Here is a 21766-nt window from a genome sequence, read left to right as displayed (position 1 = left end):
TATATATATATATATATATATATATATAAACAATACAATGGTAAAGTGCTATATACACTTACCATTAATAAGAGATTGCTTCTAGATGTCCCTAAGTGTAAAATTCTATAAGTACTAAACTGACAGTAGTGTATGTTCAGGGAGGTTAGGTTCCACTTATCTTTATTAAGAAAACTGGAAATGGAAGACATTGAATTATAGAAGATGTAATTTGCAGGTCAAGGAGAGAGATGTAGGTATATCCTTAAGACATCAAGCTCATTTTACTCTAAGTAGGATCACTGACTTACCCTATTCCTCTGCCTCCCTTTTTCCTAGCTTTCTCCTCTAAATCTTGGTCTCTTGTTTGGAAGTGACTAACAGCATTTTGGCATGAGAAAGCCCTAAAAAGGTACGTAAACTGTGTCAGCAAATGTTAACCCCGCCCAGCTTTGTTAAATGGCCAGACCGCGATCTATACAGTCTTTGTATAAATCCATTTTCTCTAAAAGTTTGATGAGTGATTTTTTTTTTTTGAGACAGAGTCTCGCTCTGTTGCCCAGGCTGGAGTGCAGTGGCACGATCTCGGCTCACTGCAACCTCTGCCTTCCAGGTCCAAGCAATTCCCTTGCCTCAGCCTCCTGAGTAGCTGGGACTACAGAAGCCCACCACCGCGCCCGGCTAATTTATGTATTTTTAGTAGAGATGGGGTTTCTCCATATTAGCCAGGCTGGTCTTGAACAATCCTGACCTCAAGTGATCCACCTGCCTCGGCCTCCCAAAGTGCTGGGATTACAGGCATGAGCCACTGTGCCCAGATGATGAGTATAAATCTCTATGTTATATTATTGAGAGAAAGCAAGGAATTGTCAGTTAATTGAAACCCTGGGTTAACCAACTCTTGGGGAGGACCTCCTTGACTAGAATTTGTAAATAATTTTTAATGATATGATGCTTAAAGAAAAATTTGTCTTAAAAAAATTCCTGTTAGATTACTTTGGAAAGTATAGCTGATAACAATAATGAAGTCTTATTATCACTGAATTTTGGTTCCAGTGATAATGTGGCTGGGTCCAGGCTTTGTTAATAGAATTAATTTGATTTTTGTGTGTGTTTTTATTTTGCTAGGCATGCTATTTGAAAAGTATTAGCAAGACTGATTCAATTTATAAATTGCCCATCTCAACTCATGAATTTGGTCATTCAGCAAACATTAAGTGTCTGTTATGTGCCTGCTATGCTGACTCTAATGTCTCTATTGGGAAGAAGAAACACACTTATAAATGGGAACATAAACATAGGATTCTGCTCACTGCTAGAATGAACACACTTCTCTTAACTGAATGTTCATGCACATTTTGTTGGAGATCCAGCATACATCAATCAATCAATCCCTTTTTAGAGAGAGAAATTATAGGAATTATAAGAATTTAGGGCCAAGAGGGCTAAGTACTGGATTTTACTAGAGGGAAAAACAAGACAAAAAGACCTGCCTGCCTACAAACGTTTTAAGTGTAGAATTACTTAAAAAGCCATTTTTCTAACCAAAAAGTGCCTGTACCAGTACCAAGAGCTTCTGTTGGTCCACTCCTTTCATTTGATAGTAAATAGCTTTGGCTCTAGACTTATCTCAAGTCCCGGATGGAGTAAAGTAAGGCAGTTTCAGGAAATACTGATTCTGAGCCCTGAGGTATACCCATGTGTAGCTCTTTAAATGAGCAGACTCGAATTGGTTAGGGAGGGCAGAAACACCAAAGATTTAAGAGTTTGGCAGTGGAATGGCGAATACCTATGTTTTTGAGCTTCTTACTCTAAGCAAGTGATAATTATCTTCAGCTCAGGAAGATATTTAAAGCTGATTATCTTCTGTTAAAAATTAGCAGTGCTATTTTGAATATTGAAGAAAATGAGGGGGAAATTATAAATGGGAAGATTGCTTATACTCAATGTTGATATCCCGATATCACAATGGGTGTTTTTGAAGAAAAGTGTTTTTAAAAATATGCCTTTTGTCTAGGTTCTTATCAACATTTCTGGTTCTTGGTTTTTATTCTGTGGATGCTAACAGTACACAAAGCTTACTTTGAACTGAAAATTTCCCTGCAAAGCAGCACATTTGAAATCTGAGATGTAAAGTTCTTGCTATGTTGCCATCATACCAACATTAAATTTTTATTATGTATTTAGTTATTAGCTAGATGTTGTGACCAGGAGCAAGTCACTACACCCTTTTTGGACTTCGGTTTCTGCTGTAGGTAGTGGGATGGATGAAATAACTTTTTAAGGCCATTTCAGATGTGGGATTTGTAGTCAGTGATCTTCAGTTTTCTGTATGTGCATAATCAGCACCTGCTCCGGAAAATAGTGTACCTTAGAGGGCGGAAATTTTGTTAATGTGCTACCCAGCTGCTGGGACTTGGTCACACTCATCCTAAAAGGAAGGCACCTTGTCAAAGGGGGCCTCAGACCTCACTCAGCTCAGCCAACCCTTGCTGTTTCCATAGCAGGCTCGTCGTTGCATGGGGTAATTGCAGGTTGTCCCTTGAACTATTTCAAATGAAGAAGCATGTGGAAGAAATGACAAAGGCATATTTTAATTTGAAGTTAAAATTGACAGTAATTCAATATTTAAAAAGCCGTATTGGAATTGTTGATTTTTAATCTCATGTAAATGCTACTAAAACTGTGAGTGACCCCAGTTGTTAATGTGTGTTCTAAAAAGTTCAGTTTTAAATTGGTTCTTTGGAGCATTTTTCATAAGAACAGTATTAAAGATGGCATGTATGCCGTAGGCCAGTCACTTACGTAGCCCATGATGTTGCCAAAATACTGTTCTTTTTGTTGACAAAAAAAGCACTGCTAAAAAGAACAAAATACTGTTCTTTTTGTTGACAAGTACTGTAAAGTTAGTTGTAGAGACTATTTATTAAACACTAGTTTTAAAAATATTAAATGCCAGTATTTACAAAAGGTAAAAATTAAGTATTTGAGTAGGTTTATAGGGGGTATGTAGGTAGAGATGTCAGCAGTAATTCTGAAAGTGACTCTAGCCACTTACCTTATCCCTTTACCTCTGGCAGCCTGTACATCTGCAGTTACATGCGTATGTGTTCAAAAGAGTGAAACACAAAAGTAATTCCATTGTGCTTACTTTTCTCATAAGTATTTCACCTCCTTTGTACCGAGATTCTTGAAAACTTAGACTCCTTTCTTACCAGCTCACTCTCTTAGCCCCTGCAGGGATTTCTCACCCCAGTATATAAGTACTCCGCTCTTTGAAGGTTACCTCTTTAACCTCATCAAGAAATCAAATAATTTTTTAAAAGTTACTTTCCATGCTCAGTAGCATTTAAAACTTTTGGCTACCTTCTTCTCCTTGAAACTCGTTTCGTGATGCTGGCTTTCTCCAGTTCTCCCATAGCAATATAGCAGTCTGACTTCTCCCTTTTGTGCGCATCACAGTTGTACGTTTTCTGACTTTCCTTTTATAAAACACATTTTATGGGGTCAGAGACTGTCTTGTCTTGTTCACTGCTCTATATTTAATACTGTGCCTCCTTGTAACCAATGAAATATTTATTAAATAAATAATTTTTTTTCTGTCACATAATGAGAGAGCTCTTCAAGGTCTGTTCTTGTTTTCGTTTGGCCATTTCTTACTTGATTTTTCATTGATGATACCATGCCTTCTGCTGCTGTCTATATTCTGCATTCATTCTGTCCGTTTCATTTTAACTGATATCACTGCATTGTAGCCATCCTCCTTTTCCCCAGGTTTTTTTTATTATGAAGTTTTCCCAATTTATTTTGAAGCGGAAAAGCAGATTACCAAGTGACATTAAGTAGTTAAATAGGAACAGCAGGGCCACAATTGGTATTTATCTACTTCTTTTTGCTTATTATTTTGGTCCTGTTTATTTCTGGCATAGGTATACTAAGTCTCTTAAGTTTTCCCTGTCGTTATTCTTCCTCCATTCTCTCCATCATGCTGTGACCAAAGCCATCTACTTAAATAAGTTACATAATCAGGTAATGGTGTTCTTTTTCCCCATAGAACGAAATTCAGGAACTCGTCTTTTGCTCTTTTTGTTCTGTGAAGTCATGGAGTAGGTTTCAGGTGAGAAACAGGAAAACTCTTTGATGTTTAGAACTGTCAGAAATGGGACTAAACAGTTTCCGTAGGTGTTGCGTTTCCTTTCACTGGTAGCGATATGGTGGAATACTAAGCACCTTTCCAATGGAACAGGTTATTGGAGCTTTTTGAAGCGTCACTGCAGGCCTTTGATTGTATCTTTCAATCTCGTTAGGTCTTACACATTCTGGCACAGATTAATTTTTAATGATTAGGAACTGCATTTCATACCTAGCGGTGTTAAACATACTCTAAACGTGTTTAGTGAGTAATAAATTCTGGGTACTTTTCTTGAGTAGATGAGGTGGGGTTCTTTATTTCCACTTCAAATTTGGTTTTGGTATGTGAGAGTATAAGATCTGTATTCAGAGTCCTGGGATCAAGTCTTGGGTCTCTACCTGTTTGATCTTGGGCAAGTTATTTATTATCTCTGAGCCTGCTTTACACTTTTAAAATTAGAATTGCAGTTTTTTAAAGCACATGCAAAATGTTTTATGCTATGAAAATGCTTTACAAGTAGTAGAAATTAATCAAAAAATGGCTTTTTGTTTAATATAGGTATGTCACTACTGTTATTCACTTTATGATTAGGATCTTTTTTTTAACCATAGTAAAGGAAATTAATAGTTGTATTCTCTTTAAATACTAACATATTTCCTAAACACCTCAAGGCAAAATTTCTTTTATTGTTGAATTCTTGATTTTAATCCCAAACTACCAGCCTCTCTGGGTTTTTCTTATTTCTCAGTTTTTGTGTCAGATTTGGACAACAATTTCTGTAGTTCTTCTAAATACCAAAAGGTATCACTGGCACAATGAAGTAGCAAGTATTTTACCAAGTGGATCACATTTGGTAGAATTTTTTTCAATTTTATGTTTGTCTGACATATTTGGTGCTTGTTATGTTTGTGTTATTTTCAGGTGACAAAATCAATAAACAAGTAGCAAAAAGGGTTTAATAAAAATGTTAAAACACCCTAGTTCGTTCTTCATTGATTCTTTAATTTGTTTTTCTGCACACCTTACACATCATGCATTTCCTGATAATAATTTTATATTATGTATAAATATTATAAGTATGTGTCTTATTCATATGTTCTCTTAGATTGTATATGGTGGCATGACATACATCATTATTCCGTGGTGCTTCATAGAGAGCTCTCTGAGTTCAGGTTAAGCAGTGTCTTAAATCACTGCTTTGTGAGGTCGTACCTAACCAAGGACTTTAGGGAAGGGCAGTTGTTGAGTCTTTGGAGGAAAAGGTAAGTTTCTTGCCAACTAGGTTTGCTTTCACAAGTAGAATATATTAAAAAATAGCTTTTCATAAGATAGGAACTCTGTAATTTGGAAAGGAAAATTATTGGTATTTGTTGTTTCCCCTTAATATGGTAAGTCTCTGTTCTTTCTTCCCCTTTCACCAGATCAGTGTGTTTTTTGTGTCCAATTCTTTTATCACCAAAAAAGAGACGAAATATTGCAGTGAATGAAGATTCCTCTGCATTTTAGCACTGCTTTTTCAACTGTAGTTGGCTTTTGAATGAGGATGACAATGGAAGAGATGAAGAATGAAGCTGAGACCACATCCATGGTTTCTATGCCCCTCTATGCAGTCATGTATCCTGTGTTTAATGAGGTGAGTTGGGTAAACATGTTCTTACTTGAACTCTGCAATTCTTTAATTCCTGCTTTATTTATTCATCTGCTTGTTCTTTTGTATAACAAATACTAGCATGAATGAACTCTTATCTGTGTGTTAGGCATTGTATCAGGGCAAAAAATAGTGAAAACAAAGCCAAACAGATATGCCTCTTCCCTCTAGAGATTATGCTATAATGGGAAAAAGACATTTAATAAAAGAACACAAATAATTATATGAATGAACAATGGTGATGAAGTACTATGAAGTTTAAAAGCAGAGTATGTTAAGAAAGAAAATAGGTGGGACCTACTCTAGGGGTCAGGACAGGCCTCACTCAAGAAGAGACATATATCCTAAGACCTGAAAGAGATCTAAAAGAGATAAATAGAGTTAATTGAAGAGGTGGAGATAAGTCCATTCTAGGTAGCCAGAATAGCAGGCACAAAGATCTTAATCAGATATTGTCAGTGGTGACAAAACTTTTTAAACCAATATTTGGAAGATATCATTGCTTTGTATCTGGAGAAGGTGTAGTTGCTTTTTAATTTGAAGAATTGTCTTAGACTTAATATTGATATATTTTGGGGTTTTCTTTTAAATTAATATTAACATGCTAAGGTATGTAGAGAATTCTGGAACTGAAATTTTCTTAGAGATTATTTAATTCCTTTTCTATAATGGGGAACTAAGGCCCTGGTATGTGAAATTATTTTCCTAAAATTACCTATAACAAATCAAGATCTCCAGACTTCAAATTTAATGGCTTCAGCCTTTTAAAATTTTAATAATTTTTTGCTATTTTATTAATCTAATTTGCCTTTAGTACCATTAACCTTATTGTTACTATTATAGTCCATATGCTCTCACCATTTCCAATGAATTTTCGTCTCTCTTTGTAAAATACTTTCATTAAAGTAAGATTCTGCATTTCAAAACCATTTTTTTCCACATTATTGGATTTGATTACAGTTGTATTCTATAATCTTAAGTCTTAGGGGCAGTAGAGAGTGATCCGTTTACACTCGTTGCCATGAAAGCCACAGATTTAGTTGCCAATGCAGTCAACATTTTAAATTTTCAAACACTGTCTCTCAAGTAATGTTAGGTTTGACAACCATAGAAGAATGGACAAAATGATGGCTTGGATAAAAATTTATTTCTCTGTCACATAAAAGATTCTGAAGATAAGTGGTCCAGGGCTAGTATTGTTATGACTCAGTATGAGAAACTCAAGTTCTTATCTTCTGCTCTGTCATCCTAGCGTTTGGCTTCCATTATCAATCAAGGTCACCTCAGCATACAAGATAGCTGCTGAAGAGCCACCCATCACATCCTAAGTTGTTGCCTGGAAGGGGAAAAAGTGGGGCAGAGAGTGGGGTCCTGCATCTAGCTGAGTTTGCTTCCTTAAAGTAGCCTTTTTGAAAGGCCTACACAAGACTTACACTTAATTTTTTTGTCAAGAACTTAATTCTAATGACCAAACCTAGCCACAAAGGGGTTGAGAAATTTAGGAGTGTTGTTGTCAAGGAAGAGGCATCTTTTGAAAAACCTCCTGTTATACTGCCACCATGGTAGCACTGGAGACACTTTTTAGGTCTGGTTATGTCTCGCTTTGGCAGCTGTAGCCAACACCAGTAATTAATTTCACCATTTTTGTTCTGATACTTACCCATTCATTTCAAGGAGCTATTGTTAGAAGCAAGTGGCTTCAGTTATGTTTATAGTAAGTACTTACTGAATGCCAGCCATTTGTTTGCTGAATACTTCTGTTAGGGTCTGGAGATGTGAAAAAGGCTGCATGCATGTTCTTAATCTATTCGGAAACACAGACATTTAAGCAAGTAAATTTTTAAATTATTCTTGTCCTAGAAATTTGATAAGGAGACAGATCCTATAAGCTAGTGAGTAACCTATTTAGTTTGACCTTCTCAGTTACTCCAGGAACCATTATCACAATTCCACCCAGAGATACTCTCTTTTCATGTCTATATTCTGAGTTGATAAGTTATTGGGCAAAGTTGTTTGGAAGAATTTTCTGTATTTATCTGGTATTTTGGGCCTTTACTTGAATGGAGGGAAATTTACATTGCATATCTTCAGTTTAATCCTCTAGTGAATGAAGAGAAATTAGAAAAGGTTTTTGTTCTAACAGTTTGCGTGGTCTTTTTCCTGCATAATTCTCAAATTGAATTTAATGATCAAACATTAACAGCATGGTGTCAAGCTTTTAAAAAAATTATTTCTGTCATGTATTCAAAAGCATGTTCAGAAGTATAGGGTTTTAGAAATAGGGATGGTACTTACTGGGGTTTCCTCTTTGATATAGAGATGAAATCTAGGGCTTGAGTTGGGAGTGGAGTATAATAATTGTTCCTTCAAATATGAGGTGTTTGGTTAAAAAAGAATGAAATACTAGGATTATTATTTGGTGTTTTAGTTTGTTAACATAACATATAAATAAGATACCTAATCGGTTAAACGTTAGTGTTTAACTATAGTTTACTTATGAAATTCTCTATATATCTAATAGGGAAATTATATTTTAGTTTGGCTTTTTCTGTGCTGTGCAGATTTAAAGGTGAAAGTGGTTGTCAAATTAATCTGCAAAATTGTACCATAGTAAAGATGACTGTTTTACTCTGAAGCTAAATGATTCACTAAATCTTGGCTACAGTGTATTGTAAGAGTTAAAATGATTACTCCTTCTCACCTTAACGTTAGATCCATGATAGCTACAATGGTAGTCTAGTAATCTTTTAAAGGATTTCTAGCTAGTAGGACATGTTTACACCTGGGGAAATTTTCGTACTGTTACTACAGCTTGCAAGCCAAAGTTATTTATGGCATTCTGGAAGCTCGATGTTTGCTAGACTTAATAAAGCTGTGCCAGGACAGCTGAGAAGAAGTAGGCTTCTTGTTTAATCAGCTGCTGCGGAGTTCAGAGTCCAAGTTTATTGCATGTGTTGTAAATGTACTGTGAAATAGGTCCCCTGATTGCATTATGGAATAATGGATTTCTGGAAACCTCATTTCATGTCATATCAGGTTCTCACATAACTATTACTTTGTAGTGATTCTTTGTATATTGGGGAGGAGAGAATGGGGATTCAGTTCTTGATTCCAGGAAAAAATAAGGCTTGTGTTTTCTTTTTCTAAGACCATTTAGAGGAATTGTTTTCTCAAGTAATATATGTTATGTTTTGAAAAATAAACAATTTTGCAACTCAATGTGAATTTTAGGTCACCAAAGGTTTATATGTTTGTTTATTAATAAATTACACAAAAGTATGCTTCTGTGTAAGTAATTAATATGTTTCCATTCAGAAGCATCTGAATCAGCTATTTCTGCCAATTATTGGCAGATATGGAACTGTTAATTTTTCTTACTTAGCAAATGAAACCTGGAATACCTCTCCAACATTACCTACCTACTTTTTTTAAAGAAGATAAAATCTTGTTTTTATTATTTTTTAATTTTTTTAAATTTTTGTGGGTATATAATAGGTGTATGTATTTACGGAGTATGTGAGATACCTTGAAACAGGCATGCAATGCATAATAATCACATCATGGTAAATGGGTTATCCATCCCCTCAAGTATTTATCCTTTATATAACCATCCAATTATACTCTTTTAGTTATTTTAAAATGTACAATTTAGTGTTGACTATTGTAACCCTGTTGTGTTATCAATAGTAGGTCTTATTCATTATTCCTATTTTTTAGTACCTATTAACCATCCTCACTTCCCCTCCACCCCCACTATCCTCCTCACCCTCTGGTAACCATCCATCTCTCTATCTCCATGAGTTCAGTTATTTTATTTTCTAGCTTCCACAAGTAAATGAGAACCTGTGAAGTTTGTCTATCTGTACCTGGCTTATTTCACTTGATATAATGACCTTGGTTCCATCCATGTTGTTACAGATGACAGGATCTCATTCTTTTTATGGCCAAATAGTTCTCCATTGTGTATGTGTACCACATTTTATCTATTCATCTGTGGATGGACACTTAGGTTGCTTCAAAATCTTGGCTGCTATGAAGAGTGCTGCAGCAAACATGGAAGTGTAGAAATCTCTTCTACATACTGATTTTCCTTCTTTTGGGTATATACCCAGCATTGGGATTGCTGGTACCAGAGGATCATATGGTACCTCTGTTTTTAGTTTTTTGAGGAACCTCCAAACTGTTCTCCATAGTGGTTGTACTAATTTACATTCCAGCCAACACTGTACCAGGGTTTTCCTTTCTCCGTATCCTTACCAGCATTTGCTATTCCTTGTCTTTTGGTTAAAAGCCGTTTTAATTGGGATGAGGTTATATCTCATTGTAGTTTTGATTTTCATTTCTCTGATGGTCTATGACGTTGAGCACCTTTTCATATGCATGTTTGTCATTTTTATGTCTTTTGAGGAATGTCTACTCAGATCTTTAGCTTATTTTAAAATTGCATTATTAGATTTTTTTGCCTGTACAGTTGTTTGAGGTGTTTATAGATGGTGGTTATTAATCCCTTGTTAGATTGACAGTTTGCAATTTTCTCCCATTCTGTGGGTTGTCTCTTTGCTTCGCTGATTGTTTCCTTTGTCTGCAGAGCTTTTTAACTTGACGTGGTCCTATTTGTCCATGTTTCCTTTGGTTGCCTGTACATGTGGGGTATTATGTAAGAAATTTTTACCCACACTATTGTTCTGGAGAGTTTGTGGATGTTTTCTTGCAGTAGTTTCATAGTTTGATGATTGAGTTTTAAATCTTTAATCCATTTTGATTTGATTTTTATATATGGCAAGAGATAGGGGTCCACTTTCATTCTTCTACATAGGAATATCCAGTTTTCTGTGCACCATTTATTAAAGAGACTCTTTTCTCCAGTGTATGTTCTTGGGACCTTTGTTGTTATTTAGTTCATTGTAGGCATATGCATTTGTTTCAGGGTTCTCTATTCTGTTCCATTGGTCTGGTTTTTTTTTTTTTTTTTTTTTTTTTTTTTTTTTTTTGCCAGTAGATGGTGTTTTGGCTACTATAGCTCTGTAGAATAATTTGAAGTCACGCAGTGTGACTCTTCCAGTTTCATTCTTTTTGGCTATTCTGGGTCTTCTGTGGTTCTATATAAATTTTAGGATCGTTTTTTCTATTTCTGTGAAGAATGTCATTGGTATTTTTCTAGGGATTATATTGAATCTGTAGATTGCTTCGAGTACGGTGGGCATTTTAACAATATTGATTCTTCCAATCCATTAACATAGAATATCTTCCCCTTTTTTGTGTCCAATTGCGTTCATCAATGTTTTATAGTTTTCATTGTAAAGGTCTTTTAGTTCCTTGGTTAACTTAATTCCTTGGTATTAAATTTTATTTGTGGCTACTGTAAATGGGATTACTTTTTTAAATTTTTTTCAGATTGTTCACTATTGACATATAGAAATGCTGCTGATTTTTATATGTTGATTTCGTATTCTGCAACTTAATTTATCTGTTCTAATAGTTTCCTTGTGGAGTCTTTAGGTTTCTCCAAATATAAGATCATATCATCTACAAACAAGGATAATTTGACTTCTTCCCTTTCCAATTTGGATGCCCTTTATTTCTTTCTCTTGTATAGTTTGCTCTAGCTAGGACTTCCAGTACTGTGTTGAATAATGGTGACAGTGGGCATCCTTGTCGTTTACCACATCGTAGAGTTTTGAGAGTTTTTATCATGAAGGATGTTGAATTGTATCATATGCTTTTTCAGCATCAGCTGAAATGATCATATGATTTTTGTCCTTCATTCTATTGATAAGATGTATCACATTGATTGATTTGCATATGTTGAACCATCCTTGCATCTTGGGATAAATCTCCTTGATTATGATGAATGGTCTTTCTAATGTATTGTTGAATTTGGTTTGTTAGTATTTTGTTGAGGATTTATTTATCAGAGATTGGCCTGTAGTTTTCCTTTTTCTATGTGTCTTTGCCTGGATTTGGTATCAGGGTAATACTGGCTTTGTAAAATGAGTTTGGAAGTATTCCCGCCTCCTCTATTTTTCGGAATAGTTTGAGTAGGGTTGGTATTGGTTCTTCAGATGTTTGGCAGAATTCAGCAGTGAAGCCATTGAATCCTGGGCTTTTCTTTACTGGGTGATGTTTTTATTACAGCTTTGATTTTGTTTCTGGTTATTGGCCTGTTCAGGTTATGGATTTCTTCCTGGTTCAGTCTTGATAAGTGGTATATGTCTGGGAATTTATCCATTTCCTCTAGATTTTTCAATTTCTTGCCATACTGTGGCTCATAGTAGCCACTAATGATCCTCTGAGTTTCTCTGGTATCAGTTTGTAATGTCTACCTTTTCATCTCTGATTTTATTTATTTGGGTCTTCTTTTTTTCTTGGTTGGTTTAAAGTTGTGTCAATTTTGCTTATGTTTTCAAAAAACCAAGTTTTTGTTTCATTGATATTTTGTATTTTCTTTGTTTCGATTTCATTTATCTCTTATCTTTATTATGTCTTTTCCTCTACTAATTTTGGGTTTGGTTTGCTCTTTTCTAGTTGTTTAAGATGTGTGTTATTTGAAGTGTTTGTTCTTTTTTGATGTAGGCACTTAAAGCTATAAACTTCCTTAGTACTGCTTTCACTGTATCCCATAGGTTTCGGTATGTTGTGTTTCTGTTGTTTCAAGAAATTTTTCATTTTCTTTCATAAGTTTTTGATATATCCACGGTTAATTCAGAAGCCTATTGTTTAATTTCCTTGTGTTTGTATAGTTTCAAAAATTTCTCTTGTTATTGGTTTCCAGTTTTATTTGATTGTGTTTAGAGAAGATGTTTGATACTAGTTGAATGTTTTAAGACTTGTATTGTGACCTAACATATGATCTGTCCTTGAGAATGATCCATGTGCTGGGGAAAAGAATGTGTATTCTACAGCTATTCTGTGGAATATTCTGTTTAGGTTCATTTGTTCTATAGTGCAGATTTAGTCTGATGTTTCTTTGTTGATTTTCTGTCCGAAAGATCTGTCCAATGCTGAAAGTTGGGTGGTGAAGTCTCCAGCTATTATTGTATTTTGCTCAGTCTCTCTATTTAGTTCTGATAATATTTGCCTTATATTTCTGGGTACACCAGGATTGGGTGCATATATATTTACAATTATCATATCGTCTTACTGAATTGACCCCTTTATCATTATAAAATGACCTTGTCTCCTTGTAATTTTTGTCTCGAAATCTGTTTTGTCTGATACAAATACAGCTGCTCCTACTCTTTTTTTTGGTTTCCATTTGCATGGAATATCTTCTCTCGTCTCTTTATTTTGAGTTCAGATGTCTTTATAGGTGAAATGTGTTTCTCATAGGCAACAGGTTGTTCTTGTATTTTAATCTATTTGCCACTCTTTTTCTTTTGATTAGTTTAGTCCATTCACATTCAATGCTATTATTGGTAAGTAAGGACTTAGCCCCGCCATTTTGTTACTTGTTTTCTGGTTGTTTTGTGGTCTTCTCTTCCTTCTTTCCTTCCTTTCTGTCTTCCTTTTAGCGAAGGTGGTTTTCTCTGGTGGTATGTTTTAATTTTTTGCTTTTTTGTTTTTGGTGTATACATTGTATGTTTTTTGTTTTGAGGTTATCATAAGGCTTGCAAACACTATCTTATTACCTATTATTTCAAACTGATGTCAGCTTATCACTGATTACATAAATAAGCAAAAAGAAAACTAATAAAATCTCTGTACTTCATCGCTTTCATTTTTTAGCTTTTGAAATAAACAAAACTAATAAAATCTCTATACTTCATCCCTCTCATTTTTTAACTTTTGTTGTTTCTTTTTATGTCTTATTGTACGGTTTGTCTTGAAAAGTTGTTATAGTTATTATTTTTGATTGATTCATCATTAGTCTACTTAAGAGTAGTTTGCACACCACAATTACAATATTATAATATTCTGTCTTTTTCTGTGTACTTACTATTACTAGTGAGTTTTGTACTTTCAGAAGATTTTTTATTGCTCATGAATGTCCTTTTCTTTCAGATCAAAGAGCTCCCTTTGTTATTTCTTCTAGGACATGTCTGGTGTTGATGAACTCTTTCAGCTTCCATTTTTTTGGGAAGGTCTTTATTTCTCATGCATGTTTGAAGGATATTTTTGTTGGATATTCTAGGATAAAAATTTTTTCCTTCAGCATTTTAAATATATCATACTACTCTCTCATGGCCTGTAAGGTTTCCACTGAAAAGTCTTCTGCTAGGCAAATTGGAGCTCCATCGTTTGTTATTTGTTTCTTTTCTCTTGCTGCTTTTAGGATCCTTTATCCTTGACCTTTGGGGGTTTGATTATTAAATGCCTCGACACAGTCTTCTTTGGGTTAAATCTTCTTGGTGTTCTATAACCTTCTTGTACTTAGATATTGATATTTTTCTCTAGGTTTAGGAAGTTCTCTGTTATTATCACTTTGAATAAACTCTACCCTTATCTCTTTTTCTACCTCCTCTTTAGTGCCAACAACTCTTAGGTTCACCATTTTGAGACTATTTTCTAGATCTTGTAGGAGTGTTTAATTCTTATTTTTACTTTTGTCTCCTCTGTGCATTTCCAATAGCCTGTCTTCAAGCTCACTAATTATTTCTTTCACTTGATGCATTCTATTAAGAGGTTGATACATTCTTCAGTATGCCAGTTGCATTTTTCAGCTCTAGAATTTCTGCTTAATTTTACAAAATGATTTCAGTCTCTTTGTTAAATTTGTCTGATAGGATTCTGAATTCTTTCTCTGTGTTATCTTGAATTTCATTGTGTTTCCTCAACACAGTCATTTTGAATTCTCTGTCTGAAAAGTCACATATCTGTGTTTCTTCAGGATTGGTCCCTGGTGCCTTATTTAGTTTGTTTGGTGAGGTCATGTTTTTCTGGATGGTCTTGATGCTTCTGGATGTTTGTTGGTGTCTGGTCATTGAAGAGTTAGATGTTTATTGTAGTCGTTGCAGTCTGGGCTTGTTTTTGCCCATCTTTCTTGGGAAGACTTTCTAAGTGTTCGAAGGGACTTGGGCCCCAAGCCCAGTAATGCTGTGGTTCTTCAGTCTTGTAGAGATACCACCGCCTTGGTGGTGTTGACTAAGATCCGGAAGAATTCTCTGGATTTCCAGGCAGAGGGTCTTGTTCTTTTTCCTTACTTTCTCCCGAACAAATGTAGTTTCTTTCTATCTCTCTGTGCTGAACTTCCTGAAGCTGGGGGAGGGGTGACACCCCTGTCTCCACCACCTCTGGAATTGCACTGGGTCAGACCTAAAGCTAGCACAGCACTGGGTGTGACCCAAGGCCTGCTGTAAACACTACCTGGCTAAAGCCTATGTTCACTCAAGGCCCTGTGGCTCTACAATCAGCAGGTAGTGAAGCCAGCCAGATTTATGTCCTTCCCTTCAGTGTGGTAAGTTCCCCAGGCCCCAGATGGTCTGGAGATACGGTCTGGGGTCCAGGAATTAAGAGTCAAAAACCTTAGAAATCTACCTGGTGTTCTTTCCTACTGTGGCTAAGCTGGCACTGAAAGCACAAGACAAAGTTCTTCCCACTCTTCTCCTTTCTACAGACAGAGGAGCCTCTCTCTGTGGTCACTGGCACATGGGGAGTTCTGCTAGGCCACTGTTGATGTTCACTTAAAACCCAAGGGCTCTTCAGTCAGCCTATGGTGATTGCTGCCGAGCCTGAGCTTCACTCTTCTGGACAATAGGCTCCTCTCTGGGCCAGGACAGGTCTAGAAATGCTGTCCAAAAGCCTAGGCCTGGACTCGGGGACCTCAAGATCCAAACTGGTACTTAAGATATAAGACAAAATCCCTTTTATATTTCCTTTTGCTTTTTTCAAACAGGAGTCTCTCACCATAGCCACCACAATGAGCCAGGAATTTGCTGGGTTTCACCTGAAACCAGCATGTCTGAATCTCACCCAAGGCCTACAGTGTACTACCTGGGTATCGCTCTTGGTTATTCAGGGCCTGAGTGCTCTTTAGTCAGCAGGCAATGAATCCTGCCAGGATTGGATCCTTCCCTTCAGGGCGGTGAGCTCCATTTTGGCCCAGGGTGTGTCTAGAAATGTCGTCCAGGAGGTAGGGCCTGGAATGGGGTCTCAGTACTCTGCCTGTTGCTTATCCTACCGTGACTGAGCTGGCATAAAAGATAAAAGACACACTCCTGTTGCCTTTACTTGTTGCCTTCCTATCCTGAAGCAGAAGGAAGGAGTCACTTATTGCTGTGAGCTCTGCTGCCTGGGATGGGGGGAGGAATGACACATCCACTCCCTTGGTCGCCCTGTCTGGTGGGTCACTTGGTTACATGCTGTCCTAGTCCACTGGCTCTAAGCACAACAGTAAGATGTGCCCAGGAATTGCAGTCCTTGTGTCCTAGACTGCCTTTCAAGTTTATCTGAGACTCTAGAGCACTTCAGCGGTTGGTGGCAAGGCTTACTCAATTTCCAACCTCTTGGATCGGTGATTCTCCTCTGACCATGTCACGTCCAAATGCTACCTTTTGTGGGTGGCTGCTAGCTGAACCCAGCACACTTTTGCTCTCCACCGTGATTGGTCAGCACTGAGTTTAATGCAAAGTCTCCCAGTTGCTGTGCTCTCTCCACCCAAGTGCACATATTCTTTGTCCATGCCACACAGCTGCCATTGCGGGATGGGGGAGGGGTGGCATCAGCGATTCAAGATGTTCTTTCCCACTCTCTTTATTGCCTCTTTTAGCAATATGAAATTAAAACTAGGTACTATGATTGCTCACTTGATTTTTGGTTCTTTGGCAGTGCTTTTTTGTGTGTAGTTGGTAAAATTGGTATGCCTGCAGAGCGGACCATTAATGGAGGCTTTGATTCGGCCATCTTGCTTCGCCTCCCCTCGTAGTTTTTTTTTTTTTTTTTTTCCTGTTAAGATAAAATAAACCAGACCTCAAACTTTGAGCATAGTAAACATTCTTCACAATGCAGGTAGAGATTTTATCTACAATCCTACCATCCGGAAGTGATCATAATTAGCATTTTGGGTTTGAATTACTGCTCTTCTTCTTAGTAGGCTATTTAATCTTATCTGTTTCCTTATTTATAAAATGGGGATAAACAGTGGTGTACTTCATTATCTCAGCAACTCTGTGAAATAAGTAAGTTGATGTAAAGTGTTTAAAATAGTACTACTTATATAGTAAGTGTTAATTGTTGTTGTTAAGGAATCTTTCACATATATGTCACAGTTTTGTATACTTGTAGGCAGTGTTTTAATAGAATATTTTTATAATAGGTGGTTCTGCTTACCTTTTTTGCCAGACAGCTTGGCAGCCCACAGAACTGATTCTTTTAGAAGCATGTGTTGAACTTCACATGTACAAAATACAGCTGATTGCATTTTCTTTCTCTGTGACAGTTCAAAAACTAATAAGTGACTTCTTGCTTCCATTACTTCTGTCTTTCTAGCAAGCTTATTTACTTTTACCTGGCTCACCTTATTTTTATTTGAATTGCAGGAGATGTATTTGAAGTTTTTATTCTTGTAACTTGGCCCAGTTTAGTTCTTTTTAAGAAATAAGATCAACAATCTGTTCACTGTGGGTAGGGAGAGGGGCGTGAACATGGAAAAATCAAACCTTGCCTGATTTTGAGGAAGCAAGTAGATCGTACACAATTCAAAACCAGTTAATCTAATTATTTTGACCTTTAAAACAAACAACAACAACAAAACACACAGCTTTCACAAAAGTGTGAAAGCAAGAGTCTTTTAAAACTTGAGTAACCAAAGGGCTAAAGAGCTTTTTTAAAAAAATTACGGTTTTAGGAAACTTGATGCTAGAAAAGTGTAGAAGAAACTGATACTTTTGGAGAGAGCAAAACAACAAATGTCCTCTCCATGGAATCTGAATTATGTGGAAGCTTTTAAAATATTTTTATAAGTGGACCAGAGTAAATTTGCCTGGTTTGTGGTTGACAGTAAGTGTAAGTGTTCTTAAAGGCTATCAACAGTAAGTTACAGAAGGAGTTCACAAAACAATAGGCAGAATGGGGGTTGAGGTAAGACCTCCTGTTAGGCTTACCCAGCGTATCCATTGTCTCCAAATGTGCTTCAGGAGGCACTTTTCCTTCTCTTTTAGGAGAGACGAAGTATGTTACATACCTTTTCTCTCACTCTGATTCTCTTATTTTCTCTCCTTTACTGGTTACATGGACATACTGTATAACTGAGGCCCAAGCAGTGCTTCTCACTGTCGCAGTATCCCTTAATGCAAGGTGCAGTCATATATTCCTCCTTCAGGGGACCCAAAATACAGTGTATACACTGTCAGTTACTACTAAGAAGGTTATTGTGTTTAATCTTTTTTTTTTTTTTTGAGATGGAGAGTCTCGCTGTGTCACCCAGGCTGGAGTGCAGTGGCGTGATCTCGGCTCACTGCAAGCTCTGCCTCCCAGGTTCACACCATTCTCCTGCCTCAGCCTCCAGAGTAGCTGGGACTACAGCCGCCCACCACCACGCCCAGCTAATTTTTTTTGTATTTTTAGTAGAGACTGGGTTTCACCTTGTTAGCCAGGACAGTCTCGATCTCCTGACCTTGTGATCCGCCTGCTTCGGCCTCCCAGAGTGCTGGGATTACAGACGTGAGCCACCATGCCCAGCTTTACTGTGTTTATTCTTTAAAGTTACCCTAGCCAAAGACATTATCCCTAAAGCTCAGAAAGTGCTGGACTCTAAAGAGACTGAAAACAAAGTGGAAATTCTTTTCTTTTCTAAATTTACATGAAATCATTACGTTCCATGTGTTACCAACCCTGAAGAAATTTCTGAGTGGGAGAACTCCCCAGGAGGATGATTTTAAGAGGCCGGAACACACTTTTTTAAAGATCAGTTCAAATCCTATGTTTATAAAGACTCCTTTCTGCTTCAACTGATGGCAGTCACTCCACTTTTCATATGGCTGCTTTACGTTGTACATGTAGGAACTCAAGTACATGGTAGGAACTCAAGAATATGTCAGTACTTAAAGAACCAGGTTGAAGAGATTCAGTGACAGGGTGGACTCCAGTCTGGAAGAGTGAGTACAGGGAGTCAGGGTAGCATTAGTGGCTTGTATACAGGATTCAGAGTCAAACTGAGTTTCTTCCTTTGTAAAATGGAGAAGAAGATAACATATCTTGCTACCTAACTAGTACAGGCTGAAATTATCAATAGATTTAAGAACAGTTTAGATAAATTTATGGGTAAGAGATTAAATTCAGTTCAAACCATAGATATATGCCTGGTACTGTCCTGGACACCGTGAATATATCAATACCATATGAGTAAGAAAGCCTTTTGACTTTATTGTAAGGCCTATGGGTATATGCAGTCATGTGGCACATAACACTTCGGTCAGTGGTAGATGGATGGCATATATGATCGTTGTCCCATAAGATTATAATTGAGCAGAAAAATTCCTCTCACCAAGTGATGTTAAAGCCATTGTTCATTGTAGCGCAACACATTACCTCTTTTATGCTTACATAAATACATTGTGTTACAGTTGCCTATAGTAGTCAGTTCAGTAAACATCAGGTTTGTAGCCTAGACACAGTAGGCTGTATCATACAGCCTAGGTGTGTGGTAGGCTATCCCTGTAGGTTTATGTCAGTACACTCTGTGATGTCCACATAATGATGAAATCACCTAATGACATGTTTCTCAAAACCTATCCATCCCCATCATTAAGCGATGCATGACTGCAGTGTATCTCCAAGTGACTCCCAGCAGAATTTTGGTGAAGTGCTTCTCAGCTCATAGATTTTTGATCTAGTATATGTCTGACCTTCCTGTGACTTATTCTTTTTGTAAGGTTCACGTAATTAAAATGAGTCTAGAAATCTAGAGATGCTGATATCTTATCTCAGATAATCTTGTTAGCTCTTCATGAACTTTCTGGGCACTTTTACTTGTCTGGATCCTTTTACATACCATTCAGGGCTATACAGAATGAACTAATAACGCTGATACTTGAAGGCACACAGCTGACTCAGACCTTTTTAAAAGAGGTCAGAGTGTGGTGTAAACCTAAGTAAGGAAATGGGTTCCTATCAAAATGAAAACATTCATTCTTTATGTCTGTCCCTGCCTCTCTTGAATAACAAGAACTTGAGATTTAATGAGCTATATTGTTATTTTAATCTTAGTAATAGTCACTATAATTATATTAATTACTTGGAAGTAGGAAACTTTTTTCATTTTTTGGAAACATACCTTTGTTAATGATGAACTACTTATATAGTTATTTCTTTCTACATTTGTTTACTGGGCTCTTTATGCCTTCTTTTTTATCTACTGAGGCAATATTATATTTTACAAGATTTGTTAGAAGTCATGTTAAATATTAAGCTAAGTGGTTCATTGTTTTTTGGCAGATAAATTACCTTGTCAAATTCTGTTGCTTTTGCTTTGTGCTTAAAGTTAGTAATTTGTAGGGAGATAAGGTTCTTGGCATTTGTAACTGTCTTGTTTAGAAAATAAATTGATTTAACGTGTTAGAGATCCCATACAGGAGATTTCTGAAGCAAAACTTACACTTTTGTTGCCTCAAGGGAAGACTTTATTGCATAATATGATATATGTTCATAAGATTTGTGTAGAAATATTCTACTTGGTAAAAATCTATATAGGTTACATTGTTTCCAATTTAATATTGTCCCAAGTAAAAAATATATACAATTGAGTTTTATTGAGTTAACTAGCTCAATCCTTAAGGACTGAAAAAATCAGAATTTAACAGGAGCTACGTTTTTTAAGCCTGGCAGTTAACTCTTTACAAATGGAATTATTTTTATGAAATTATGAAGTTCTGTGCCTTTGGTTCGCTGAAAACTGAATTAACGTGTGTAGTAAGGATGTTAATCTTTTGAAATTATAAACCTAACATATTTGATATAAAAATTAAAAGCATATGGGTTGCTTTTAATTTTTTTATAAAAAATTAAGGACGTATTTTTTCATTGAAAATTTTGTTAGCCTAATTGAAGAATTACGGTGATCTACAATTGTTAACAAGAATGTTGATTAAATGTTTAATGTGTTCATGTGATTGCTACAGAATGGAATCTCAGAAATGTGCTTTTTCCAAGAAAGTTGATATTTATAATAATTTAAAATTTTTATTGCAGCTAGAACGAGTAAATCTGTCTGCAGCCCAGACGCTGAGAGCCGCTTTCATTAAGGTGAGGTGCAAATAATTTACTATGATTATTAAAGTGTATGTTCTTTGTAAATATAAGTACATGTGATGGTTGCCAGTTTATTTTCTTTTAGGGAAAGCCTTTTTAGCCATCTTATGCCTGTTTTACTGTATTCCATAAAGTTTAAAACACTTCCAAAAGATGAACTAGAACAAATGTTATTTCGTTAGCATTCATCTTTTCATCACTTTGTGCTTTTGAAACTGAGTTTTTCAGAGTTCTCTCCTTAGCTGTAGATTATATATTTGAGGTTTTTTTTTTTTCTGTTATTTGACCTTTTGAAAACTTATATGGCTGGGCGTGGTGACTCATGCCTGTCATCCCAACACTTTGAGAGGTTGAGGCGAGAGGATCACTTGAGACCTCGAGCTCAAGACCAGCCTGGGCAGTATAGTGAGACCCTGTATCTACAGAAAATAAAAATATTAGCCAGGCATGGTGGTGCGTGCCTGTCATTCTTGCTACTCAGGAGGCTGAGGCAGGAGGATTGCTAGAGCCCAGGAGTTTGAGGTTACAGTGAGCCATGATCATGCCGCTGTGATCCAGCCTGGGTGACAGAGCAAGACCCTGTCTCAAAGTAAAAATTTAAAAGTATTTGTAAAAGTGTAACTTGAAAAGGTATTCTTTCTGTTGTTTAATTATAGAACATGAGTCTAATAAACGTTTTTCAGTGGGAAAGTAATACCTTCAAATATGGTGAATTGAATATACTTTGAGGATATACAGTTAAGTTACTCAAAATAAATGTTTTCCTTGTCTTTAGACCTGAGCTGTTCAGTGGGTTATCACTAGCCACATGTTGCTTTTGAGCA

At 36.4% G+C, this 21766-nt stretch overlaps 1 protein-coding gene across 3 annotated transcripts in view; it reads left to right on the top strand.

The window, feature by feature from the left end:
* Positions 1-21766, top strand: part of PDCD10 (programmed cell death 10) — a 51238-nt gene that overhangs the window by 9070 nt on the left and 20402 nt on the right. For 2 of the 3 annotated variants that reach the window (XM_003256406.3, XM_030822788.1), the window contains exons 2-3: positions 5533-5744; positions 20883-20936. In XM_003256406.3, the coding sequence (XP_003256454.1) occupies positions 5649-5744; positions 20883-20936 (150 nt within the window). In that variant the 5' untranslated portion in view covers positions 5533-5648. Of the gene's footprint in view, positions 1-318; positions 392-5532; positions 5745-20882; positions 20937-21766 lie in introns of all 3 variants that reach the window. The other variant, XM_003256407.3, reaches the window with a different exon arrangement.

Source organism: Nomascus leucogenys, chromosome 11 (genome assembly GCF_006542625.1).
Source record: "Nomascus leucogenys isolate Asia chromosome 11, Asia_NLE_v1, whole genome shotgun sequence".
NCBI classification, from domain to species: domain Eukaryota; kingdom Metazoa; phylum Chordata; class Mammalia; order Primates; family Hylobatidae; genus Nomascus; species Nomascus leucogenys.
The sequence above is the reverse complement of the archived record's forward strand: the minus strand, read 5'-3'. Positions and strand labels throughout refer to the sequence as shown.